General features: G+C 41.7%; 1 protein-coding gene across 1 annotated transcript; it reads right to left on the minus strand.

Moving 5' to 3' along the window:
- Positions 1–598: 598 nt before the first annotated feature.
- Positions 599–27884, minus strand: TADA2A (transcriptional adaptor 2A). The gene is made up of 16 exons (XM_052804233.1): positions 27825–27884; positions 25697–25881; positions 24770–24876; positions 23600–23659; positions 22877–22968; positions 21250–21407; positions 19715–19803; positions 18859–18931; positions 12402–12465; positions 10383–10426; positions 9736–9846; positions 8274–8345; positions 7512–7644; positions 6758–6801; positions 4052–4125; positions 599–2181 (listed from the first exon to the last, which is right to left on the minus strand). The coding sequence occupies exons 2-16, from the start codon at positions 25719–25721 to the stop codon at positions 1996–1998; spliced, it is 1332 nt and encodes a 443-aa protein (XP_052660193.1). The 5' UTR covers positions 25722–25881; positions 27825–27884; the 3' UTR covers positions 599–1995.
- Positions 27885–27966: the final 82 nt, after the last annotated feature.

Raw genomic sequence — 27966 nt, forward strand, 5'->3', positions numbered from 1 at the left:
ATCGCAGTTCCCACCTTTCCAGAGATCTTTTCTCCCCAGCATTTTCCAAATGGCCAAATTATTTAGCACTGCCCAAAGTACAGGGCTCAGCAACAGCTCGGATTTGGGTAGTTCTGTGTTTGGTCAAAGCACGTCACGCTCACGGTCCCGTTTGGGTCCCTTTGGGGCAAAGGAACGTCACTGAAGTTTGCTGAGTGGAGATGTTGCTGGTCACAGCAGGTACCAGTGTATTTGGCTCACCTACTGCTTTTTTGTACAAGTCACGGCATAGGAGACGGGGCAAGAGGAGAGGTAGTTTGGCTGTTTGTTTAATGTTAAAAGACAACTGGGAAAAACATTCCCAAAGATTTATAGCTTACTTTCCCTTGGCATTCCCAGTCTATACAGTCTCCATTTCTACAGACTTTAATCTTCAACACGTAGTCTATTGCTGTTGCTTTTCTTTAAATAGTAATATATTCTAGGTAATTTAGTGGTCACATCCATACAGCCACTGTTCTGCATTTATCTCTTCTCTGTCATGGTAAGAAGCTGACAGATACAGATGCAGGCAGTTGCACGACCTTTACAGTCTCACTCGAGTCCAGGAACACGGATGTAAAACTGTTTCAAGTAATTTTGATTTTATTACAAACCAAAATACTTCACGTTCAATGGCACCTCAGGTACACAGGATAATTACTCTTGGGGAAAAAAAAAATCCAAAACCTCAACACCTTAAATACCTATCAGTGTAGTTGTAGCTCAGTTAGGCTTTTCCACACGAGACCCCAAACTTGAGAGCACCCAACATCCCACCTGCTCTGGCTGTTAGGTTAGTTATGGGACATTATTTCAGCATTATACGTTAGCAACGGAAGCTGATAAAGACTTTACTGTCTAGTAAACCATGCCAAGCTGCATCTGAAAAGAACCATCTTCTTCACCCAATTATATTTTCAAGTACAAATGTTTTGTCCTGAAGTCGTATGATGGATCATCTGATGTGACAGGGTGGGGGGTGTGTGTGCATAGTAACTTTTTGCACCTCATCGTTGCTTTGTTGGTCAACTGGGTATGTCACCGCTAATGCGGTAAGCTGAGAGAATAAGGCCCCACGAACAGGAGGGCAGGAAGGGCTGAAGTGCGTGCTCTGGGCGGTCTGTCGTGCTCTTTGCTTGTTATCTTTCGTGGGAGAACGTCGGGGCACTGAGCGTGTTTTTATTTACGTTCCGAAAGGCTGCTCTGGTTCTAATATCCAGCCTTTCCAACGAGCTGGAGCAATGAAGACTTAAACTGAGGGATTATATATAACTTGACAATCACAAATCAAGTAGTGAGCAGATGAAGCTTATTGGTTTGTACAGTGCTCTCATGCTGTGATATGTGCTAATATCACATAAAAGTAACAACTGTTGAGGAGCTTCCCTGCAATGTCCTTTCCCATCCTTTATCACAATTAAGTTAAAAAGACTGGACCACTGCAAGCTCTGTTTTTATACCCCCAGGCATGTGCTATCTCCTTTGAAAGCTGCCACTGTTACAGGAAGGAGTACAAGAAGGGAAGGGACTGCATTTCTATACCCCTGTACTCACACAAAGTCAAAGTGTGACTCTCATTACGTGCTGCTCTTCTGTCCTTATTCTGTGTCACTGTCAGCATAAAAGTACCGTGATTCTCTTTTTAGTTAGAGGAGGTGTTAGAAATGAATGCCCATTCACATTTAAGATTAGCTTATACGGCATATGATTCTTTCCAGCGCTACGTGGCAGCATAATTCTGACAACAGCAGTGTTAAACAGCAGAGTCAAAAGGAAACCAGACAAAGAAATGTCAGTACTCATACAATTTAACAAAGCTCCCTACTTGTTTTTACAGAAAAAAAAAGCCCCAAAAGATTTTAAACAAAAGGAAATGTCCTTCATTCAACACTGTTAAAATCTTTCAGCGCTGTCAAAGTGACTTCAAAGCTTCTCCACATCTGTCTGCCCCAGCCAAAGCGCTGATGTCTGTCCTCAGGCTTTCGTGATGTACCCTTCTCTGATAAGGAAGTCATAGATTTTCCTGGTTTTGTTCACATCGATCTTGATGAGTGCTCTAGCCTGCGCTAGTCTCAGGCCTCCTTGTTTGTTACACTCATTCACTAACGCAGCTTTATATTCTAAATAGGCTCCAGGGACCAACCTCACCATCTGACAGAGCTGGAAGACAAAAGGTGAAGTTAATAAACACTAACGCTTGTCATCCTCTTTCATTCTGTGATCCCCGTTGGGGGGGTAACACTGTGAATATTTTTCTGGAAACATTTTAAATGTGGTTTGTTTGGGTTTTTTTTTTTTGTATGGGGGAAGCATACAGTAATTGCATTATGAGTTGTTTCGATCCACAGGTAGGGAGGGGAGGAGCTTGCTGGCTGCTGCATTCAAAAACATTCCTGACTGAAAAATAAACTAGGAGGATGAAAGCAAGCTCTCGGCTCACAGGAGCGTAACTATGAGTGTGTGCTGTGTGGGCGTTGTTCTTTACAAACCAAGGGAAGTACACATGCCAAAGAGACTTGCAACCAGCAATTCAGCATGCTGGATGAGAGCCAGGGAGGGCATCTGTCTATTAATCCCCTGCAGACTAAGTCTTTAATACCTTTCTACAAAAGCAGCTATGCGCACAACGCCTGCCCCCTCCGGAAGTCTAGGATGGAAACGGTGCAGGGAGGGCATTACATATTTGGAAGTTTGGTAGAAGGAATCGCTTTCAGAAGCCCCTGTGCTCTGCTGTTAGGTTGCAATGCTCCTATTTAGCTTCCAAATACCAGCCACCTTCTAGACGGTGTGCTGTATTGCTCCCAATGGAGATAGTGTCTCCTCCTTTTAATAAGGAAATGCTTAATGATTGTTGCTCATTGATAGGAAATTGCAGAATTCAGAGGATCTCAGACTTTATGTCTCAGCTGACGAGGAAATCAGATTCCCCATATACACTAATGCTCTAGTCACGATTATTTATATGCCGAATGGAGCCAGAAATGCCATGTTCCATGGTGAATCTGTGATCTGATTTTCAATGCTGCCATCTCCAGTGAAGGGGAAACAGCTTCCACAGAGGGAAAAGTCTGAAATACATCTGCGTTTCACATACACCGAGATCTGCCTTGTGGGCAATCTAAGGACATATTATGACTTCTAGTAAAAAAAAAAAATCATCTTTTATTTCAATATCTTTCCAGTGTTACCTTTCACTGAATTAGAGGACAGGCCTACATTGGGCTGCAGAAGAAACTGAGCCATAAATACACGGCAGGCCCCTTGCTGTGTTGTTTACCTCTCCTGGGGGTTGCCGGATGGGTTGCATTCCCATTTCTGTCTGCTCTGTTGATCTTTCCTGTGCCTCTGATTGCTTTAGGTGACTGTGCAAGAGCACTCTATATGGAACTGCAAACCTCAACACCAGGCCCAGCTGACAACCCACGGCTCAGAGAAAGCCATTCCCTGCCATGTGTGCATACAAAAAGCTTGGTATATGTACTGTAAAGCAGAAATATGGAAAAAACATGAAAAGAACACTACACTGTTATCACTTCCATGGTTCACATTAGTGTTACAGTGAAAAACCAACCATAACTTGTTGAGGTTGGGCTGTGAGATATCTAGAATATAGAAAGAGCTCTGCTATTCAGGTTCAGTGATCTGTCCAGTGAAGCCCTTGACAAAATCCTCCACCAGTTTTAAAAACAATGTTCATTAAGAAAAAATAACCCTTCTGCTTACCCCAGTTGCACAATGAAGGAAGAGAGGATGTCATACTCTGGATGTTATAATAGCACATAATAGCACCTTAGCACGCTCTGCCTTTCTTTGCTAAATAAGCTAATCTGCTGCAGCTATGCTGTACCTATAGTACAGTAACTGAAATTAAGAAGCCACTGGAAAACCTGAATGATTTTTGTGAGCAGGAAAGAGGAGTCAGGGCATATAACTGAGGTGATATTCACAGCACCTGAGACAGATGGTGGGAGCACCCCTGCGCTGTGAAGATAAAGTTTGACATAGATTATCTTTCCATTCCTTTCCTCACCTCCTTCTCCTTCTCATTAAGTTTCTCTGTCCCTGGGAGACCTGTGAGGTTCAGTGGTGGGGCACTCCGTCTACCTGCGGAGACAAGAAAGGAAAACACTGAAGAACCCCGAGCAGTTTGTTCCTTAGGTGTGTTATCGCAGAGGCAATTAAATCCCCATGATGTTAACCCAGTATGGTCCAAGTGTTTATAGACAGGGTTATTTAGGGCTTAACATAAAAACTGCACCGATTTGATAACGGGTATGATTTTGCAACTGACATAGTTAAGCGCTGTGAGTACTTGCACGAGGACTCTTACGCTGTTAACCCTGGCTCGCTGGCTCTTAGGAGGAACTGAAAGACAACAGCTTTCTGTCAAATTGGCACTGAGCGTGGTTAAGCTGGGCTGTACCTCCTGACTAAAGTGACTCTTCCAGCCGGGGTCAGGGCAGTCAGTGCTGCGTGGAGGGTGTGCCCGGGGTGTGCACAGCGTGCAGGACTAACTCCCAGCAGGTGCGAAACCAGTACCTTGCAAGGATGCTGAGATTACTTATTGGTGTGATTAACAGTGAATTTCTCTGGCATTACTGACAAATTCATGAAGCAGAGTTTTCTTTAAATGCCTTTAAATATGATGCAGATACTGTGCAGCAAATGCAGTTTGTGGATTTATTTTTGTCTGTTATGATAAACAGTACTGAAAAATACCTATAACAAGGTAGTCTGATAGCTCTCACTTTTGCGATTGTAACTGCTGAACTTTAACTGGTGCAGCTTAAACTTTCACCAGGGCCGTCTACTTGCAGGTTTGTTGTTTTTGGTTTTGTTTTTTTTTTCTAAATAGTATTTTTTTTTTAACTTCCAGATCTCAGAACAAAGCTAGGGTTATTTATTTACATTTTTAGAAAGTCTACTGCCCCTGCGCTGTGGGTTGCATATTTAGCACTGTTAGAGGCAGGTCTCTCTATCTTGGGACAGACTTCCCAAATTTGGCAAAGTGATGAGATCTTAGGAAATCTGGAGCTCCATTTTCCCAAGGATTGTGCTGGCTGCTGCTCCAGACCCTGCCCTGCCTGGGTCCTGCCTCTGGGACTGGGGAGTCTCTCTCTCTTTCTCCTGTGCATCTGTAGGAAACAGATGGGAGTCTGGCTGGGTGAGGGGAGCCTGATCAGAGAGAGAACTCAAGAACTAGAAAGAAGCTGGAGTAGTGAGTCTCTGGTAGGCATAGAGGAAGTTATTTCCCAGCGCTGCTCCCTCTTTGTATGGCCTGGAACGGGTGTGCTATGATGAGACATGACAGAATTTGGTTTTACTCTTTTATAAACCTAGGAAATAACACACACACACACACACACAAACTACATTAAAGAAAACATATTAAGGCTGCAAAGTCAAGATCTCAGAATCTAAAGTAAAGTTAAGCAACATTAATTTGCCCTCTTGTATATTCAGTATGATGCAGCCTTTAATTATATAGACACGTGGCAGTTTTTCCACAGTATCCTTGCCTTATTCAGTATGCAGGATGTTTGCTTAATTAGCAACTATATGGTATTTTGTTTGGGTTTTGTTCAACATGTGATACTGGTTGTAAACACCACATGCTATCTGAGTTCCATAGGCAAAACAATTTATGGTTTTTTGGGCCCTTCTCCTTCATGGGCCACTGAATACTTGACAAACAATTTCATTCTTCATACTAGCCCTTCAGCTGGGGGGATACTGTCCCCATTTCATGGACTCTGGATGACCAGCCTGAAATACACAATGCTATTTTCTCTCCAAAATACCAGCTCTTAGCGATCACCAAACATGTTTAAAACATAGCGCAATGATTAATTGCTTGGTATTCTGACCCAAATTTCCAAGGCTCCTGGCAGAAATGAGGAAGAACATATAGACTCAGTGTCCACCTCTGAGAAGTTTGGTTCAAGTGGTTTATTAGCATCCACATAAAAACTGGATGTAGAGGCAGAGCTAGCTAGAAGCTAGTTTTCCCTGGCAACATTTAAGAGCTTTTTTCAACTTTATCCTAGTCTTATTCATTGCATGCCACCCTGTGACCTCAACAAATGAGACGTGATTTTATAGAAGTCTTGTTCACGAGGGCCTTGACTGACCCCTGAATCTGTCCTTACTGGGCACTGAAGTAAGGGGTCCTCTTGGTGGAAAAACCCCATAATTTGTGATTACAGAATTAAAGAATATAAAAGCATATTCATAGAAAACTGAAGTTGCATAGGCAACCTGTATCATCTCATTCTGTCACTCTGGAGTGCTTGATGCTGCAACCATTACCTGCTTCTCAGGCAGCTGGTTTTTGGTGTTCTGCCCTCCCAAATCTGCTTTCTGTCAGCTTCGTATTGCTATGGTACGTGCCATACAGCTTCATTAAAAACCTGGATTAGCTGTATCTTTTAAAGATAAAATTTTCTTCTCAGGTTAAAATTCTTTCCTTTCCTTTCCTGCCTTGTTAATGTAGCTTTAGGATGGGTTTTTCACCTGTAGTCAGAAAAATCTAGAAATTCAGCAAAAAATCCTACAGGATTTGCACGTGGAATGAGTTGCAGATTGAGGTAATGTTGACTTAAGCGATGCTTAACCATGAGGCTTGAGGACTGACGCTTTAGTACTCCAGCAAAAGAGTCACTCCCCAACTGGCTGTAAGAACGGTATTACTGATGTATGGCTGGCTTTTTATCACAGACCATCATCTAACAGTTACCTGAATTTGAAGGAACTGGTACCGTAGGACTCAGGCCGGAATCACTGAAAAGAAAGGGAATTTTCAAATTGCCTTCATGGATTTTTTAAGAATAACTGCACATATCGGCCCTGAAACTACTTTTTCCCCAACTTCTAATAATTATACAGTTCAACTTGCATAACCCAGGCCCTGATCTGAAGTCAAAAGAATTTCTAAATATTTAGCACTCCCAGATTGAAGACCAAGTCTGAAACGTGTTTTTAAAAAAAAAAAAAGGGGGGGGGCAGTGGACAATAAAAAATTCAGTGGAGACTGACTGGGGAGATTACAAATCATCTTCTCAGGCCATGTGGCATACTGGATGCACTTCCTTTGCATTGCAGCTTGCTCCTTAAAGTGCTTGTGCAGGGTGACTACACATTAATAATGCTGCTACATCTAAAATAATCTGAAACATTTCAAGTGTCATCTGTGCCCTCATTAATATCCATAATGACCTCATTTCCCTCCATGACTTTATTAACAGCAGTTAAGTTCCTGAAATATAAAATACAGAAAACTGAGATTTTGAGCCCTTACTAGTCACTTCCTTGTCTGCGCTTCAACAAGCACTATTGCTGTTACCCACAGTTTCTTGCCCTTCTGAATTTTGCAGACTGTTCCTACTGTAATAAATTGGGAATGCATTTGTTACTATCGCACAGAAAAATGTGTTTGCTGCACCCGACTAAAGCATAGGTACGTAAAATGCACAGTCTTACTGTAACCGTACATATCAGCTTGTCGACTGAGCCACTGCTGGCAGGCACTGCTGTCCTGGATGTACTGCAGGACTTCAGAAAGCATAGTGCGCTTCAGGCGTTCCTCATCTCTCGTCTTCTTAAGGTGATCATATGTTCTGGCACCTATGGCAGACACATACCACATTCTCACCCACTGCCTTGGTCAAAGTTTTCAGACTGTTGTTTTTCTACTTTAGGAAATAAGTGAGAAACTGTTCTCTAGCTCTGGACCAGACTCTTCTATTCTCCCTCATGACAACTACTTGGCATCAGAAGGTATTAGATTCCACCCTGCACCCCTCCCTCCATTAATTTCAGGCCAAAACCAAACAAAAACGGCTTCCATGATCCAATTCCAGGATAAAACAGGCCATTTCATTTATGTAGAGGTCTTACGCCTCTCTCCAGATATCACACTTGTTGATAGCCAGTGAAAGTGTCCAGAGATAAAGTACTGGAGACCACTGTGCCATGACATGTTTGGTTTTTTTTTTTTCCTGAATCTTTTGCAAAGTGGTGACTAAAGCAGAGCTCTGCTAGACAGCGTGTTCTCCAAGCTGATGGCTCAAACTAGCTTTAAAGAAGCACAGCTGGACTGAAGCATTATTGCTAAAGCCTTGTTCAGTTAAAGAGCTAGGCAAATGCATTTCAAAAATAAGTGTCTTTTTATTCAACACATCCTAAATGTTGTAAAATCATCCTTCCACACCTTGATGAATGGGAATGGGCTGAATAATGCATCAGGTACTTACTACAGAAATTGGTGATTCCTGCTGCTCTGTATTCCTGTAGTCGCTTTATTTCCCTCCGCAGCTCAAATTCCACTGTTTTACCCCAAGAGTAAGCAGAAGGGAAATCCAAAAAACAAATGTGGGTCAGTGGGGGTGGCAGTGAACTGTGGTGTACTAGGTACATTGCTACTTCTTATTTGTCTACACAGTTTGGATATGAAGTATACAGAACCACAGACAGGGTTTACCTCTCTGCACAAGTCTGTATCAGATCTCAAACTCACTGTGTCCTAACACTCCTTGATCACAGATTTAAGCTGGTTTCTAGTATTTGTGTGCTCAGAAAAGTTATTTTGTCTTCATGCTTTGACAGTTCCTTTGCCATACCCTGGGCAAGACAAGTAACAATAACATAGGATTTCCGGAAGGCATTTCAACAGGTTTGAAAAACTACTCCATCCAGGCTCCTTATAGCATCTAATATTGTCTTTGAACTATGATTTTCATAACTGGACCTTCCAAAATTTTTCTTTGCAGACAACTCCTTTTCTGCAGTCAGTAAGATTAAATACCCATGTTTCTTTTGCTCAGAGATATTTACTGCCTATAGCTTTTATCAGCTGGCTTCCAGGCATTGCTTAGTTTTACAGTGAGCAAGTTGGCTTGCCTCAAATTTGTTTACTCATACTAGTCAGGACATCTGCATAATGCATGTACTTGACTATCAGGTTAACTTGAGGACTTCGCTGTCACTACAACAAAACTAGGTTCTAGGACTAGCACCCACATGTGGGACTCATGATTTTGCAGGATCATGCTTTTGGTATTTCACACAGGGTGTCCTGAAAATTTAGTTGCAACTGTTTAAATGCTTTGTTCCTTCTAATGAACAACAATTTTCCCAGTTTAAGTCACAGAATTAAGCAGGATGTAATGACTCGCATTGGAATTTGACTAAATGCATGCTATGATTATGCATAAAGACTCGAGATGATTCGGTGATGGAACAATGCCTCTCCCTTTAAGGTAAGGGACATAATGACAGCTGTACTATACAATTATGTACACATATAATAGTTTAACATGTATCTTTCAAAGAATTCACAATTTGCTGGCAGCTCCCGATCTCTCAATACGGACATAAATTTTAGGGATTTTGTTCTTTCAGTGATACAGAGTCCCAGTAAATGAACAGTGGTCTTTTGATAAGAAAACACTCCTTCTAACACATGACCAGAATGTTCAGTCAACTGAGAAATCAAACAAAGAACTCAGACACAGTTTAGTGGAAAAAAACACTTCCTGCTCATTTAATGTATCAAACCACAAATGTATTTGTTTTTCTGAGGTAGGTAGATGGGGGAGGAGAAAAATAACTTCCTGCCCTCCAGGAGTGGTATATATTTAGGAAAGATTGTAGGTGATGCAACCCCTCATTATGCCTATTGAAGAACATATATGCTGAAATCCTCAAAATACTTACATGCATGACTTTCAATGAACTTATCATGCTCTACCGGTCCAAGAATTCGTGCAAATCGTCGCATTGTTTCATAAAGGTCTTGAACCTCCTTTGGATATCGCCTTTCCAAAACTAGAGGGGGAAAAAAGTGACACACCTTATCACTCCTACTGTGAGAAGAAAATAAATTCAGTGGAACCTGAAGTGACTACCAGCCTCTGTGAACTGCCCAAAGATCCAGATTTGGTAAACTTCTTGGCCATTTTGGTGGCACAACTACAAATTGCTGAGTAAAAAGCAACAAAATCATACAGCCCTTAAAATTCTAAAAGCATAAAGGATGATATTAAAATGTTGTTTGATCATTTCTTAGAATAGTGAGATGCACTTGAAAGGCCTAGATTTCACCTTCACCGCTCTCCCGACTCAGTGGAGCCCAAAATGCTTCTGAAGAGCAATTCCGAGGCAACAACTAAAACACTGAGCTGGGAGTAGTTAGAGCCAGCCCATTAGAAACAGTCGGGGCAGGAAATCTGCTGGAATTCAGACCATCTGAATATGGTCCAGTATGAATAAACCACACTGGTGCACTGGAAACAGTGAACATGCAAAGATTTCTTCCCAAGCAGAGGCCACTCTAAAGTTAAGCAGTTACACCTGATACTCACTCTGAAATTTTCTGAGGTTGATTAGGCCATGATCTCTTATAATTCTGTAATTGAGAGCAAAGTGGTATTAATAAAAGGCATTAACTCGTGTATTACCTCATAAATAAAAGGCTTCAGAAGAAACTTTGATTTAGACCATCAGAGGGGTCTAAAACTAAACATGTAAGAAATTTCCATAACCCTTGAGCTGGCTAGCTGAGAAACATGGTATAGTGATGCAGTGAGGCTTTAATCAGAGTAAATTTTGGATAGTGGTGTGCATTAGTCCAACTCTGACAGCACTAAGCATGAAGAGAGCTACAATCACTTTAAGAGTTCGAAATTGCTTCTTTAGCCACAGATTTCGCATTTACAGTGTCTTACAACTTGTCCTTCCAAAATTGGAGGTAAAGGAATGTCTCATGAAGCATGATTTCCAGCTTCAGAGAGAGACAAATGTCCTTCTACTAGAGCAAGGGTGAGAGATGGACTGTAAATTTCACCACTGGGAGCAGGATGAAGGAATTTTTCCATGACAGCTTAGATTTTAAAAAGAGGAATATGATTTAGGTAACTCGTAAGTTTGAAATGCTCCTGACAGGATCAGGGAAATGAGCAGAGTAAAAAGGCAGGGAAGATATTTACAGGTGCATGACAAATACATTTGTCACAGGTTTCAGCAAATGTCATGTGGTCATTGCTATGTGGCGATTTGATAAACACCCAACTTTTGCAAATGATAAGAGATACTACAAAGTTGGGCTTGTCAAGGTCAGGTTGGAATTTGCTCAATAAAATCCATTACATTTTCTTTAGTATGCACAAAAGAATATTCCTGTCCCATGTAGAGAAGTCTTTCTGAGAATGACATCAGCATTTTTATGTCATTTTCCAGATTTTTGTCCCATCCTGCTGTAGAAACTTTTCAGAAACTGACACTGATTTATGTAACCGAGCCTTATGGCACTTTCTTTTAGTATGACATGATTTATCGTAATGGAAATCATACCACATAAATATTTTTTATTTATGAATTATAAAGAACCAGGTCAACACATACCAACTCTCACCTGTCATTCAGCAGAACTATGCTGTATTATGAGGAGAAGGAATGGAGGAGTCTTACTCCAAATTACCAGTTCTTCCAGGAGGGAGTAATACAGCAAGATATAATTTTAAATATTGAACAAAGTATTTGAAAGTTATAATAAAATTGAATTTAATGAATAGATTGAGTCATTCTAGAAAGCTGTCAAATGAACTGAATAAATTATTCAAACTCACGTCAGCAATATAGTTATCTTCATTACACATTGTGGAAAACTAACTTATGGACCACTAAGAATTAAAAATAATGATGCAAACATTTCTATGGAGAAAGTGGGGGTCTAGCAATTAGTCACAGACTGGCAGCTTCCCCCCCCCCCCCAAAGCAGAAAATAAATTATGTGTAGTCCATCAGCATTACAGAGGGAACAAAAAGAACAGAGATTTGCCTCTTTTTCTGGTTACTAGCCCTGGACCTGTGACTAATTTCCCAGATAGTATTTCAGTTTCTCCTTCTGCAAAATGGCTACGTGATCTCATAAGGTGTGCTAGAAGCTTAGTTACCAATGTGTAACTGGATTTGGGATAGTAATATGAAGAGCACTGCGTACATGACTTTCATGCACTAAAAAGGACTGGAAAATAGGCTTTTCACAATTAATGACTTGTTTTGAGAGTTTAAAGGAGAGTTATGGTGTGTAGAGGTCCTTTGTCAACCATGTGTGCAAATAAGTATCAGGGTCTGGTAATCTGTGTTTTCTGGGCTGGTTCCATTGCTAAAGCCATGTGCCTGATCTTAACCTGTGCACAGAAGGAGAACCACACATTCAAGATGAAGCCTGTCATGCAAATCTCATAGCAGAAGGTCTCCATGCATAGGAATTGTCTGGAAGGATGCTATAGGAAATCAATTATGTTTTAGTATTAGGACGACACTGGGGACCAAAACATGGTAAAGAAGCACAGGAACACCGTTATTGCTTGAAAACTCACTTTTTTCTTCTCTGTCTTTCCTTTAACCTGGAATGATAGATATCTACAACTGCAATCTTCAGAGCTGCAAAATAATTTAAAAAAAAGATTACAGAATACATAAGTAATCACTGTATTAGGCTAATTTTCAAGCCTTTATGTTCATGGTAGGCTGAAATGCTCACTCTACTTTGCTGTTTTAAAAATCCTGTGGTAATTTTACAGGGCCATAAACTCACTAGAGGCTAACCTTCTGCAGATTATACATGCTACCTGTAGAACCTTTCTTTTGCTTACTCCTTCCAGATACATTACTGCCTGTAAATATGAACCTGTGTAGTTCCTGACAACACTCTTCCTCTTCCTTCTTGGACTGTTTTACTATTAGCACTTATTTGTTCCTTCATACATGCAATTGTTAAGTATTCCTCCTCCTGAAAAGCAAATTTATCAGATTTAAGGATCTGAGGTATCATCTTTGGACAAAGGCTTCTTTGCACAGAACGAGGAACTCCAAAAAAATAGAGACACAGTTCTGAACTGTGAAGATTCAGAGTAGCCTTCGCTACAGTTTTTAAAAACATCTACAAAATTTTAGCTTGTTAACTTCTAAACTTATCTGTCTGCCAGAAGAACAAAGAGAATAGTTCACGACAGTGAAGAAGCACAGGAAAAAGCCATGCTCATGAGAAATCGTATCCTTTTCAAAATCAAATCTATGTGCAGTCTGGCTGATCCACTTGGAGATCCTTTAGCTTCTTTTTCCTGTAACCATTAGGTTAATAAACTTTTTTGGTAAATCCTTGAAAGAAAAGATAAGGAGACTCCTATCACCTTCCCTTCCCTCATTTGGTTAACTAATGCAAAAATTCTAGGTCATTAAATAAGCGTAGAGTTGGCCGATTTCTTGGTTGGCTTTTTTTCCTTTACGTTAATCATTTCAATATGCTCTCGGAAGGAAGAGGCTTAAGACTTGACAGTGGGTTTACAGTCTGTAGAGACAACATGCAGTTCTTTGAAACTAAGCAAAAGCATGTCCCCTTTCAGCCCACGGTGCTGTGTAAACAGGGGTGGCCCAAGTGTGACAGAATCCAGAATCCATTCCTTTCTCTGTAGTTACAAGAAAAGAGCAAAACTGATACCGGCAGTTTATTGATTGCACTCTCCAATAAATAATTAATAAGGCAATTCAAAAAGAAGTGTGGTTATGTGTCTATTTTAAAATATGTATTTATATGTAAACACCAGGAAGCCCCTAGCCTCTAGGCAATTCACCTGTGCAGTGCTCTGGGTAATAAAATTTCTTATGAACAGGGACAGCTAAAGCCCAAAGGCTGTGTGTATTAGCTCAGGAGCCAACAGTTTTGAGTTACACTTACTGATACTGTATTAGCAAAAAAAATCTTCAATTTATACACAACCGATTTGATGTTAATCTAGGAGCAAAAGATTACATATGAAGATAGGAGGGGTGCTACAATAGTCTTGCTTCTTTTTGCAAATTTCTTGCAAAACCAGAGTGTTCAAGAATCGTCATGTACTTTCATGAAGATGTATTTAAGTTTCCTAATTTAAGAACAAGCACAGGTAGCAAATTCTCCTTCTTGCTTAAATGTGGGGACAAGAAATTGGGAAACGCAGCAAGTTAAACATGAATGAAATAGATTAGCAAGTGTTGGAATTGGTGCCAAGTTATGGAAAATATTTTTGTATTTTTAAACCCTCTGCAAGCTAAGCTAACATGTTATTTTCTGGGGTTTGTGTGGGCAGAACTTAATAAGTACATGCAGAAATTGCATTGGGGAACCTCTATAAATATCACAAGTAATTATGCACCTATAACCATTGCATTTTGATGCTTTCACCTGAGTGCACAATATTCTGAAAGAAATTATGATCAACTGGGGAGGGGAAGGAACATTCATGAGAACAAATGAAGGAAAAAAATGGAGCTTCTGCTTACAGAAAAATTAGTATTTGCTGCCACATGCACTTTTGGAGGGGCTTTTGTTTTTAATAGACATATTCACACAGGAACAGCCGATTACAAAATCTGGAATGCATGAATAACTCAGACTACTATACGGTTACATGCTGCATTGAAATGAGAAAAGAGATGCTGTACGAATGAAAATGATTTGCCTGTGCTTTTCCCCATGGATTATACTAGGGAGGCAGTTGTTTGTACTGGTAACTTGAGACAATCCAAGCTGACCGTCTTCAGAGTGTCCATTTTGGGAAATGATAAGGTTCTTTGAGATGGTCAGAGTTAGCTTTGAAGGATCCAGTGATAGGCAGAAATTCAAGGCTCCTTTCTTCATTCCAAAAATTCAAAATATTTTGGTTTCTCAAGACTGTGTCCAAAACAGTTTCTTTGTTTTTCATTCCCCTTCAGCCTCATTTGGTCTGCAAAAACTTTTTTGAACACTAATGAGTGAGACCTTTGTTTCATGCTAGCTAACCTGTTTGGCATGCAAGGCCCAAATAATGGGAAGAATGCAAACTAATCAAAGTAAACAGGCTGTGTATCCAGCGTGTGCCTTGGTTGGTACAAATTTAATGGCTACAATCCAAATTCATCCTCCCTAGAGGAAAGCAGGACCCTAGGCAAACAGAGTATCTGCCTTCAGAGCATGTCAGGAATTTCCACAAAAGAATAAACATCATGTAATATTTAGAAGGACATTGACTGCCTTGTATCTTATAAAATTAAATTTCACTACGGTACAGCCAGAGTTGCAGTCTATTTTCACTCACTTCTAAACTTGTGGTTTCAGCAATTACTTTCCAGTGTTAGAAGTAAGAATCATTTACATGAGGAGGAAAGGGGAGAAAAAGCCAGGAAAAAAGATAAATGACTAAGGTTATAATTCGGTCTGATGAAAACTTGTAATTCATGAAATATTCAAGCACTCCGGCCTGAATTAGATTTGTAACTAGTTGTTTCTTTTGATCTGTCCATTATGTTTTTGTTTAACTGCAACATATATTTGCATGCACTTATTATATTGCAAGTACTGAATAAAAATTAACAGTTCAAGAAGTTAATTGAAATATGAGAGATTTCATACAATTTCTACCATCTCACTAATATCAAGAAACTGAACAAGGTCTGTGACCTCCTGCGTGGTGGGAGGAGCTGGTGAGTCAGCAGGTACAGGTTTCTGTGTTCCTCATAAAAGGCTGCCTGGGAGTCTTTCCACCGAGTATTAAATTGCACTCTTCTTTCTTGTGGGAATACCGAGAACTTGTTTAGAGTGACACAGGAAAATTTAACAGGGAAAATGCAATGATATCAGGAAACAGAGGTCAAGCGGCTTAGATCTAAAACTTTTTATAAAATGATTTCTACAAAATTTTAAGAAAATTTTGCAATGTGGAGGAAAGGGAAGAAGGGGAATTCCGTTCCAATGAAGGCATCAAATATTCCTGTGTTATGTGAAACCTAGACACTGCAGCACTGATCTGTGACTTGTGAAACGAAAGGAAGAGAGACCATAGAAATTATTCTGGTCGGTGTGTTCTCAGGGTCTAGCTTGAGTAACTTTCAGAAAATGGAATATAAAAGTAATTTTCAAAAATTAATCTTGAACCCCGTGAGGTTTAATGTATAGCAGGAAAACAAACTGAGGATTTTTTCACAAACCTGATACTTACTCTGTGCTGCAAGACCCCATTTGTGTTTCTCTGGGCTATAAAATGTGTTAAAACCCTGTTTTGCATCTTTACCTTTTAAAAAAAAAAGTTTGCTGTTTGGCCAGCAAAAATATGTCTTGAGCAGGTGTGGAAGACAGCCACAGAGCTGCTTTTCAAGGACATTTCTCTAAGATCTAGTGTAAGAAGTTTGCCAGTGGGCAAAGCTGGGGTAGAGAGGCATGTTAGAGCCGCTGCCTGAAGTAGTGGGACAGGCACTCTTGGGAGAGACTACGAGAACCTGGGCCTCTGGGGCTGCCTCACAACCTCCTCTGCCTGTTAACTAGAAAGTACGAAGGTTTCTTAAATCATCCAAATGCCCGTCCCTGCCTTCAGATCCAAATGTTGAGCCATTTTCTACAGTATGAAATCCTACAATTAGGTTGCAAAATATTCTCAAGCAATCAAGCAAAATCAGCTTCTGAGATCTTTAAAACTGCAGGACAGGGAGGATGTGGCTCATTCCTTTTTTTGTATTAACTTGGAGAAGGGAAAGATCTAATTCCAAAGTTCTTTAGAAAATAATTCTTTCTCTCCCCAAGATGCCTCATGTAAAAGAAAAACAGCTGGCTAGACCCTGGGACTTCATTTTTTAGAGGCAGTCTCTCTCCCGTGGGCAGATCTAGGACAGCTGTGGGAAGGAAGATGCCAGAGTTCTTGAGCTAAGAGATCGAAAATGTAGTTGGTCACGCTCCATAACCTCTGCCAAACAGTTTTCACAGGGCAAATGCCTGACATCCTATACTAAATACTGAAGACAACTGAAGAATGGACTAGAGAACATCCAATGAAATTATCAGGCAAAAGATATGACAGACAGAAGGAAGTATTTTTTCACACAACACGTAATTAAATTGTAGAACTCCTAACTCAATTGTGGAACTCACTGCTACAGGATGTTATGGGGGCAAAAGTACAAATATATATAGTTCTAACAGTAGTTAGCTAAGTTCATGGAGGACAGGTCCTTTGGTCAAAATGGTCTGAACACAACTTATGGCTCAAGAAGTCTCTAAACTTATCACTGCAGGAAATGTGGAAGATACGCCAGGAAAAGTGTCTGCCTATACTTGCCTCTTCTTACATTCTTCTCCTGCCCATCTCCTATGGGGTACTAACAGGACACTGAGCTAGACAGACTGCAGGGTCTGGCCCTGCATAGCTTTATGATACTCTGAAGAGATGAGGAAAGCTGATTTTTGCATTCACATTGATAACTTAAACAGAAGGCTGGTAGGAGATACCTTAAATGGCTGAACTGTGCAGTGGAAGACAGGTGTGAGGGGTATGGAAGACAGCGCTGGTAAACCAGCTTGAACGAATATTAAGCTACCAATTAATGAACAGAACTAGGAGATTATTTTGCTTTTTCAGTTTACCAGGACTCAGAATAGGACATGGAAGCAAGAAAATGTATCTTTTAATAGTAATAAAAAGAAACAGTAGAGAGATGGCACGATGAATCTGTGGCATGTCCGCAAGCCAGTCCCCTTTTCAATAAACATTAAAAGGGGAGAGAGACTGACATACGATTCTCATAACCTTTTTTGAGCCAAGGGAGTTTGCATTCCTTAAAGCTCTGTGTACACTGCTAAATTTCAAACTGATTTTTTAAGTTGGTAGAGACTGTCTGTACATAACAGGATTGGTCTGTCAACAAGGAATGCTAAGGCTTTAGCTTAGATCTGCCTGACATACATGGGAGAATTCTGAAGCATAGACACGGTACTTTTAAATGCTATATGTACTTACAAATGTGGGGAAAAGTATGATCCTCTCTGTGGATTAAAATATCATTTTAATAACTCCTGTTATTTGGTATTATTAAGGCAGCTATGTTTGCAGAAACTCATTAGCAGCAATTGGACTCATACAACAACTGTCCTCTTTGCAACAAAAAAGTTGTCACATACAGCTAATGCTGCCATAACTCAGTGTGCATGTTTTAACGCATGAAAACCCACACAACTTCAAGAGTAGAACAGTTTCACATGAGTTGCACATAGTCTTAAACTATGTAACTCCTTGCTGCCTGTATTAATACCTATCCTGATATCAGATTTCCTGAACTAACAGAGGTTAGAATAAGTGACAGATCTTCTAAGAAACTAGATATAGTAGGGGAAAGAGGTATTAGCAACAGAGAAGAAAGTGTTCCTCTGTCTGAATCAGAACAAAAGTTGTGCCTTGCTCTGATGCTCTCAGACATTATGTAGATGGAAAGAATATCTTTCAGCAGGGGAGGGGAAGTAATATCAAGGCGTTGATCTTTCTGTTTTTTAATAGGCCTGTAGATCTGTTTATTCAAACACCGATGTACTGCTAGCTGCTTCCAGACAAATTGCTACCTCAGATAATTTGCTTCTACTTAGCTGAACCTTCTCTACTTAGCTGAACTTTCTCTACTTAGCTGAACTTTCTCTACAGTTTATACTGGATAAAACATCATTTGTGTCTTTCCTAAAGAGATGCCTGCTACTGGTGGAGACTATTTGATTTCAGTCATGTTCTGCTTTACAACTGGCTACATTTCAGCAGTGAGTGAAGTGCATTATTCTATATATAAGTACCATTTGTATGTCAGCTGATTAAGAGCTTTTGGAAGAGATTTGAAAGTGAGGACTATAGAAATGCCAGTGCTTAAATCCCAGCACACAGAAGTGAGATCATTAAAAATGTATGTTCCCTTTTAAAAAAGTGTGTAGAGAAAAAGAGACCCAATGAAATGCTCTGTAGGCACTCTGAAACATTGTTTTCAGACAATGTACAAAAATAGGGGACTTACCATGCAAAATGTCTGAATCATCTTCTACAAAATCAATATCTCTCAAATCCCATTCAGCATAGTTGTCAAACTCCTGTTCAGAGGTGATTAATAAATTGTCACTAACTGGCACTAAAAAATTGGTATCAAGTTTCAGTACATGTAGAAGTACGGAAAACAGAGATATTTACTCATACGCAGTTGTACAAGGTTCCATCCTTGAGCAACATACATCACAGGGGAGTTTTAACTAGGGATGTATAATATGCACCCCCATGGCTGGAACTGGAACAGGATGCTGCGATAGGATAATGAGAATTAATCAGGTAATCTCCATGACTCCCAGGCTGTGGTGGAAATTCCGCTCAAATGTACAAAAACAACAAGCCCCTATACGGCTGAATTCATTACTTCATGTACAGGAGCTTGTTTTGCCACAGGAATTGGGGCCCTGGGCCCACCGCTAAAAACACTGAAAACAATGCAGGTCTTTCAAGTGATCTTTGGATCAGGCTCCTGTGTGCTTCTCTGAGGCAAATGAAATAGAAGCGTGCTGAAGCTGACCCCTTTTGCTGAGCATCTAATTCACAACATCTAGTCCGCTTACGTAAAAGCCATTCATGGCTGGACATCTGGTGGTAGCAGCACGCCGTACAGCCCGTCCAGACACAGCCACTGACTCACAGATCGCCTGCTAGCAGCTTCGTGGGCCTGCAGCGCCTCCTCTCTAATTAAATCCTTGGTTTAATCACCCCGTCCTGTCCTCTCGTCTCATGTTTTTTCTATAAAGACCTATAGGCAGGGGCAAACAAGCGTGCGTTTGCTGATCTTGCATTCAGTAGCAGATTTAAAATAATGGGAGAAGAGAGAGTCTTACCTCAACAAAGTCAGCTCTCGCTGGCATGTACCCAGCCATATCCCTGGAGAGCAAGGAATCAAAAGTAGGCCGTGGGGGATCATCAGCAGCTGAAAAAATAAAGGTTTTTAGTTGTTGTGTAGGGCTTGGGGCCTTTTTTTAACAGAAAACGATCTGTAAATAGGTGTTTCTTTTGCAGGAAAAGTGGGAATAATTAGTTGAAGAAAAACACCCTGATTGGGCTTTTGTTCAGCATTATATTCAGAAAAGACTGAGTTCATCCACAGAAAAATGCAGTAATCCGAGATCTTCATATTATTCTCAAAAGTCAAACACAGAGGTAATAAATAGGTTATAAAATGTAAACTCTACATTTCAGAGCTCAGCATCCCCCTGGTAAACCTCTGCAGATCACTCCGACTCAGCGTGCAGGTTCTTTTAGTTAATAGCAACAGGGATGTTAAATCTGCCATCTTCTGGGTGCCATTTACAGAGAGCTGCAATTAAAGCTATACAACTCTGAATTTTTACAGCGCTTCCCAACTGAGGAGCTCAGTGTTTTACAGACAATAATGGACCAAGGCTCACAACACACTTGTGAAGGAGCTAAGCGTTATAAGTCCCATGCTACAGATAAAGCAAGCTGAGGCACAGAGAATTTGTCTTGGCCCAGGTCACATAAAAAAATCAATGACAGCCAGGGACAGAACCAAAATTGTCCAGTTCCTACTGCTTTAGCTCTAACCACTTTATCATGAAATTTAAACCTCCAGATACCAAGAAATCTTTTTACCCAGCCATTCTGGGGAGCTTTGTAATGGAACAGCTGCTAGACTGGGGGAATTCTAAAGATGTTAAATTTAAGGAAAACTGAAAATTTGTTAAATTGCTGAAATTTAACATACACTTTTTAAAAGGTAGTTTTAAAGAGAGAGGTGTGAAATCAGCATAGTTTAAAGGGAATGATTTTATGACAAGTCACATCAGCAGTTAGGCCCAGTACACAGTGGATAATCAGGTGAAATATTTTAAAGGTAGAAATCCCTTCTCAGTTAACATTGCTACGCAGGGTCTGGACAAGACACGTAACTGCCCCAGCATCAGGGTGAGAACTCACACTGGTATTTGCCTCGAAGGACACACTGTTATACTGTGCCACATGTGAAGTAGTTTTGAGGTAGCTTGTCCTTTAAATAAATATGCACATCCAGCCTTTTGCTGTGGTGATGTCTGTGAGTGACCATTTCCATTGGCTGTGCAGGAACTTCTGGTTTTGAGAACCCGATGTTTGTATCAGACCACTCTGTTCCCTCCCTTTTCCCACTGAACTGGCAGTCTGGTTTATTTGATACACCAATGATTTAATACAGTGTGAAGAAAACCCTACTACTAACATTATTCAAGTTAGCCATCAGAACAAGCTCTCCTTTTGGGAATGAAAGCAAACTGCATGTGTGGTGCATGCATTTCTCCACAGGCTGCTCATTCCAGTTTTGGAAGAGCAGAGACCTTGCAGGGAAGCTCCCTGCACATGCTAGCGGGCAGGGGATACTCACGGTGGAAAGGAATGGCTGTTTCGTTGTGCTGCGCCTCCTCCGCCTGCTTCAGGTTCAGTAATGTAGATGCAAACAAGGGATTGTTGATAAAGTGTTTCATATAATGTTTCTCACACTCCTCCTTGGATTTTGTACACATCTGGTTGGCTACATCCTGCCTAAAGTGGGGAGAGGGGGAGGTTTAATAAGAAGAACATAGAAATGTTAAGGGTGTTTTTCTTTCTCTGGTGGGAAAAGATAATTTTGGACAAGAGATTGATCGCATTGTGTGCAGAGAACTGATCTGTGATGATGTCTGAATTCACTTTTTGTGTACTAACGCTGAGCCAATACTTACACCTTTGATACAGTGCTAGGGAGCACTTTTTTGGTGGTCATGAGTAATGCAATTCACTGTCTTCACATGAGAAACTCCCTGGCTGATGGAGTGTACCGAATATTTTATATGCTTGAAATTTAGTATTGTTATTCAAGAGCTTTTTGTACATTTTACTAACTCCAGGTAATGGTAAATTCTAAGTCCAGAATTGCATTCTGCTTCTCAGGTTTCTCTTGCAATTTTAACTGGACAGTGGTTTCCCCTTTCGTGTAGTGATGTTAAACAGTTTTTTTTGAAACACCAAAATGGTTGTACAAAACACATTCTAGAAATCTTTGCCAAACTTTCTTGGAAAAGTGGTTGACTAGAAACATGAAGTATTTTGTCTTAATAAAATGGCTGTGTAAGTTGAGGACTTTAAAACAAACAAAAAAATCCACCAGCAGCAATCATTTTAATTTCTGTTAAACTAAAAACTGGATGCAAGCGATTCCAGGAAGAAAAGTCAGTTTTTCCTTTATTTGGCAAAGGCTGAAAAAAGCCAAGTGTTTAAGGAAAAAGTTAAGATTATTTGTATTGCTAAGTAGGGCAAAGTGTACTAGACAGCATACTCGCAGAACATAACTGCAAACAGTTTTCAGTCTTAATTATGACAGCAATGTACATGTAAGAACTCACAGTTCTGTTTCAGTGAAGTCTGGAGTTCTGTACTTTTAATACAGCTATTTTTTCATGAAGGAGAGGAGAGGTAACTCATGACTACAGATCTCCTTTATTTACGAATGCATAAAAATCCTATAGCAACTACAGAAATTAACTTAACAGAACATAACATAAAAATATTTAATATTTCCAGTGCTCTATCCTAAATATGACAGAGAAGCAGGAAAACTCCAAAAATAACAATACCTAGCTAGTCAACTGTAAGCAAACCGAAACCACAAAAGATAACAAATTCTGTAGTTGGTTTTTACATAGGAGTAAATTGAGGCACAGAAAACCTTGTGCAATAGTTGAGCTCCTTCAAAACTAGTGACTTTAATGCAAACTGAGGGAACTTTGTACTTCACTGGAGGTGCCCTGCATCTCGCAAGAAGCCTTCAACAATTTCCTCGTATATCTAACAGCAGATTTGAAAACAGAATCTGCTACCCCAGTCTTCCACTTTAGCTGCTAAATTAGTGTCTCACCCACAGTAAGTCACTGAACATTCAGTGTGCACCGATGTATTCAACACTAAGATCCAGTGAAATGAAAAGAAAAATCACCCAACATTCACTGAAGCTGGCTGATCTACTAAATTCTCACCAGTTTCCAAATCCACAGTCCATCACAGCTTCTAGGAGAGCCATTTCCTCTTGAGCTGTCCAGTTAGGATCCAAAACAGGGAAATCGGAAGTCTAGAGAAGAAAAAAGCAAATCAAACTGCTGTGATCCTCTGTTATAATCCACCACATGAAGAGCAAAGTTCTAAACTACACGGCACCACAGTATGTAATACTGGTAGTTTTAAATTTTTACTGTGTCCCATGAAACCTGATCAAATAATCGTTGAATTATTTAGGCCATTGGGTCATCAACTACAGTAAAAACTAGTTTGTTGCTACAGATCTTCTGAATATACTGTTACATGTTTTATCTACCAGCTGTAATTCAACAATGTTACACTATGAAACACAATACAAATTACTGAAGACTTTTAAAATGATTTATTTTGGGGAAGAAAAAGAATACAGAAACAGAAGTTGATTAATGTGGTTAAAGAATTGGAAGTCTAGTGGGATGCACTGTGCTATCTAGGCACAATAAAAAAAATGTAGCTTTAAATGTCTCCACTATTCCATTATGTTCCAGGTGGATATTTTTCTTTGCTCTCAAGGAGACTTTTTCTTTTTTTAATAGTTCTAAGCCTCTGAATTAAAGAATTGTATCACTTAACTTTTCAGTGTAGCATTAGTAAGCAAGGGTCTAATGCCTGGGAAGTTATGAAAGCTCAGGATTGATTAGGTGTTATCTAAAAGGAATATTTACCATTATCTCGTAAGTATGATCACTTTGATGTTTCTTGTATTCAAATCCTCGTGTGAAACACTGTAGAACAAAAGATTAGCATTATGTTAGTCTCTTACTTCTGCCCTGAAAACAGTTTAACTGGTTCCTTTTTGACTTGTATTCTCTAACCACTGGGTATCCAAAACTGACCACCTGATATGCTGAAAAAGATATTCGATTTTTCTGATTTCATTTTAGAAAAACCATAAAATGATAGAAAAATCTTTGTTAAAATTGTGTGAAATCTGTCTTTGTATCTTACTTGTCTTTTGCACCAAGACATAACTCCTGTGAATCAACAGAGACATACTTTTTTGTTAAGTATTTATGGCAAAGTTAGGCCAGCGAAAGAAGCTTCGTGGCATGTTTTAAAGTGGATCATTCCAGGAAGAGAGCACAAAGCATTTCCTAAGTATTGAAAACACGGGTTCCCTTTAATCGTGGTTTTCTGTTTAAAAAGCACCAGCACGGTTTGCAGCCATTTTCAACAGTTAAATTTATGGGTTTTTCAGTACAGGTAAATGAACAAAAATATACAAAATATGGGTTTGTGTATTTTGTACATATCTGAGCACAAGGCTAAGCTCCTTTTTCAGTTTTAGAGGTTATTGCCATTTTTTAATCATAAATAATGCAAACTTATTTATTTAATAATTAAAACTAGCACTACTTTCTGTGGTTATCAGATCACACACATAGTTTTTAAAGAACTGTATCTGGTCACAAACAATTATTGTCAATATTGCAAACTTTCCCCAAATTTTCTTTTCCATTTGGGAGGAAAAAACCAACATGTGGTGACAGGGAAAGGGTGTTTCTTGATGGCTTTTCTTCTCCATGCCATAAAAAATGGCAGAAACGATACCTCTCTAGACATGCAGCGGCATGCTCCGTTACACAGTCAGGCTGACTGCATGTCTTTAGGTAGCTTTGACTGCCTTCACAAAGATCTCCTTCAGCTGCTCCTGCCTCAGTTCTTCAGCCTCCAACATTTTCTTTGTCATTTCCCTGTCCCTGAGCAAATAAGTGTGTTGATACAAGTTTACAGAGACCAGTTATTAATGTGTTTATGGAACAGCTTGGCACCGGACAGGCCTTTGATGACTTTCTCAAAGAAATTAATGCCTTTGCTTTTATCCTTGCACTCACCTGCAAACACAGGAGGAAGGGAGGAGGCCCACACTCAGCACACTTAACGTAGGGCTCTGTGAGGTACGAAGAGCAACCTCGGCATGGAGGCTTATCAAAAGGGTCATCTGTGAAGCCAAAAGCAAATCTCATGCAACACAAACAAGGCACTGGTTTTGCAACCACCTAAATTCACTTGTGCCCAGTAATTTTAAGTGAACTCAACTGTATATAACCTCTTTCCTACTGCAGCTTCTCCAAATAGCTGTGAAAAGTTCCTTGTTCAGCTAGAGTTGTGAGAGAGATGTTGGCACTGCATCTCCAATAGAACCAATACACTGAGGGCTAAACCTAAACTTGTGCAACAGTCAAAGGAAAATCTCTGTAGCAGCCTCCTGGTACAACTCAGCAAGCTGCGCTAGCTGGTTGATTTGATCCCGTGCCCACGCTCATCTTCTGCATCGAAGACCAGACCCAAGGCCTTATTTGTGGAGAATGCTGCACAGACAGCTGCAGTCTCCCATCCATCTACCTCAAGTCAGACTCGTAAAGCATATTGCTGTGGTTTCAAAGGCATCAACAAGATTGTTCTGTAACCCGTCCAAACCTCAGACTCTGCTCAGATTGCTGAATGAGGAATGAAACACTGCTCTGCAAGTTTTTCTTATTTTGTTCATTGCAAAGTAGTCAAAATAAATAGACTGTCAAGTTACATGCTGCATTTTTTCCAAGAAAATGGATTTGAACTAGCCCAACTATAAAAAGTAGATAAAAAAAAAGACCTGAATTCCCACTGCATCATTCGTGTACTCATGCTCTTGAGAATTTGATCAAAGAAGTGACCCTGTGGACCAAATATTGCTAGTTTTCCATCTCTCTCCCCCAGATGGCTGCTAATGTCTTTAAACAATGGCAAACACTTTCCAAATGTCATCTTACGGTACTTACTACTGAAGGAGGCCAGGCGCTCCATTCCTTTCCCTTGGCAGTGTTCTTGCTCCTCTGAGTAAAATTTGTCTTGCCTAAAAGCCCGTAGTGTAAGCCTTGCCCCAACCAGTATGTCCAAAACCAGTATTCTCTCCCTGCAGACGTCTCTCACGCAGCCCTCGCAGATAAGATCCTCCCAGAGCGTCCTGAACACAAAAGCAAAAGGGCTGTCAGCAGTCTTTGTAACAGAGACCATCTGACATGGCTGAGAGTCTGTTTGCTGTGTATGAGAAGAAATCAAATGCAGAGAGATGGCATACAGCGTAAGAAGAGATGAGAAGTGATGGGGATATAAGCCAATCCTGAACCGAGGCTTTCAGTGCGAATGTATGTGCTGAGCAGTGCAAGAAAGTGTTTTGCACCTCCAAGAAGCACCGGGAAGAGAACGAACAGGTTAGAGGTGGCATGGACACAGCAGTGCAAAAATCTACCACACTCGTGTCAGCGTTGACTGTGTGACAGCTCCCGTGAACAGGCCTGATTCCCCAGCACCTGTACAGTGAGGTTCTACACCGTTGTCCACCATCAGGGAATTGAGTTGCTTTCCATTGCGGGACCTCTAACACGTCTCACTTTTACACGGTATTTTTGCTGGGAATGGCTCGGGCTTCTCGCTTATTGAAAATCATGTTTCTCTTTCTGCACATGAGCAGCACATGAGGAGACATGGTCCTGCGTCCAGGGACACCACTGAAGCTGTGCAGCCCTCCCCCCGCACATGGCAGCTGCTTCAACCCAGGCTACACATCCCTGCACCTCTGCTTGGATCCTCAGAGAACCAAGAGCAACTTCCAGGCTGGGCTTTTTACCCCGTGGCCCTAAGTGACACCGCACGGCCACCTCTGGGCACTCACTTCACTCTCTGAATTGCAAACCGCTCTAGCCCCGTCTACAGGGCTGCCTGAACCTGTGCACCACTGACCTGCCGGTGCACTGCCAGCACCAAAGGACGTTCCTGCAACAGCCCCGTGCACTCCTCCAAACTCCACTCCCCCATATCCCACTCCCCAAACCCCACTCCCCCATATCCCACTTCTCCCTATCCCACTCTCCCAAATTCCATATCCCACTCTCCCATATCCCACTCCCCCACATCCTACTCTCCCAAACCCCATATCCCACTCCCCCATATCCCACTCTCCCAATTCCCATATCCCACTCCCCCATATCCCACTCTCCCAAACCCCACTCTCTCAAATCCCACTCCCCCATATCCCACTCTCCCAAACCCCACTCCCAAACCCCATATCCCACTCTCCCATATCCCACTCCCCCACATCCTACTCTCCCAAACCCCATATCCCACTCGCCCATACCCCACTCTCCCAAACCCCACTCTCCCAATTCCCATATCCCACTCGCCCATATCCCACTCTCCCAAACCCCACTCTCCCAAATCCCACTCCCCCATATCCCACTCTCCCAAACCCCACTCTCCCAAACCCCATATCCCACTCTCCCATATCCCACTCCCCCACATCCTACTCTCCCAAACCCCATATCCCACTCTCCCAAACCCCACTCTCCCAAACCCCATATCCCACTCTCCCATATCCCACTCCCCCACATCCTACTCTCCCAAACCCCATATCCCATTCCCCCATATCCCACTCTCCCAAACCCCACTCTCCCAATTCCCATATCCCACTCCCCCATATCCCACTCTCCCCTATCCCACTCTCCCAATCCCCACTCTCCCAAATCCCAAACCCCACTCCCCCCTGTCCCAGGCCCCGTCCAGCCCTGGCGGACCCTTCTCCCCATCACCGCCAGGCAGCGCCCTCCGCCCCGCCCGGCCCCGCCCCCTCCGCGGCCCCGCCCCCGGCAGGCGCTAGCGCGGCCCCTCAGGCGGGCGTGGGAAGCGCGCGCTCCCGGCAGCCCGCCCGCTCCCTCCCTCCCTCCCTCCCTCCCTCCCTCCCTCCCCCCCCCCCCCGCCCCGCCGCCGGCTGCCCGGACGCCGCCCTTCCCGCTTCACCCCGCCCCGGATCGGCTCCTCCCCGTTCTGGTACGGTCCTCGACTTCCCTCGCCCCTCACGGGCCAAACCGAGCCGTCGCTCCGCGCCTCTCCCGCCGTCGCCGTCCTCCTCACCTCAAGCCGGGCGGCGGGGAGGGCCCCCCGCGCGCAGCCACGGGCCTTCCGCGGCCGCGCCCCGCGCGTGCGCGTGCGCCGGGCCCGGCCCCGCCCTTCTCGGCGGCAAACGGCCGCAGGTCCCGGCTGTGGGGCTGGGGGG

The sequence above is a fragment of the Harpia harpyja genome, chromosome 12 (genome assembly GCF_026419915.1).
Source record: "Harpia harpyja isolate bHarHar1 chromosome 12, bHarHar1 primary haplotype, whole genome shotgun sequence".
In the NCBI taxonomy this organism is placed as follows: Eukaryota; Metazoa; Chordata; class Aves; order Accipitriformes; family Accipitridae; genus Harpia; species Harpia harpyja.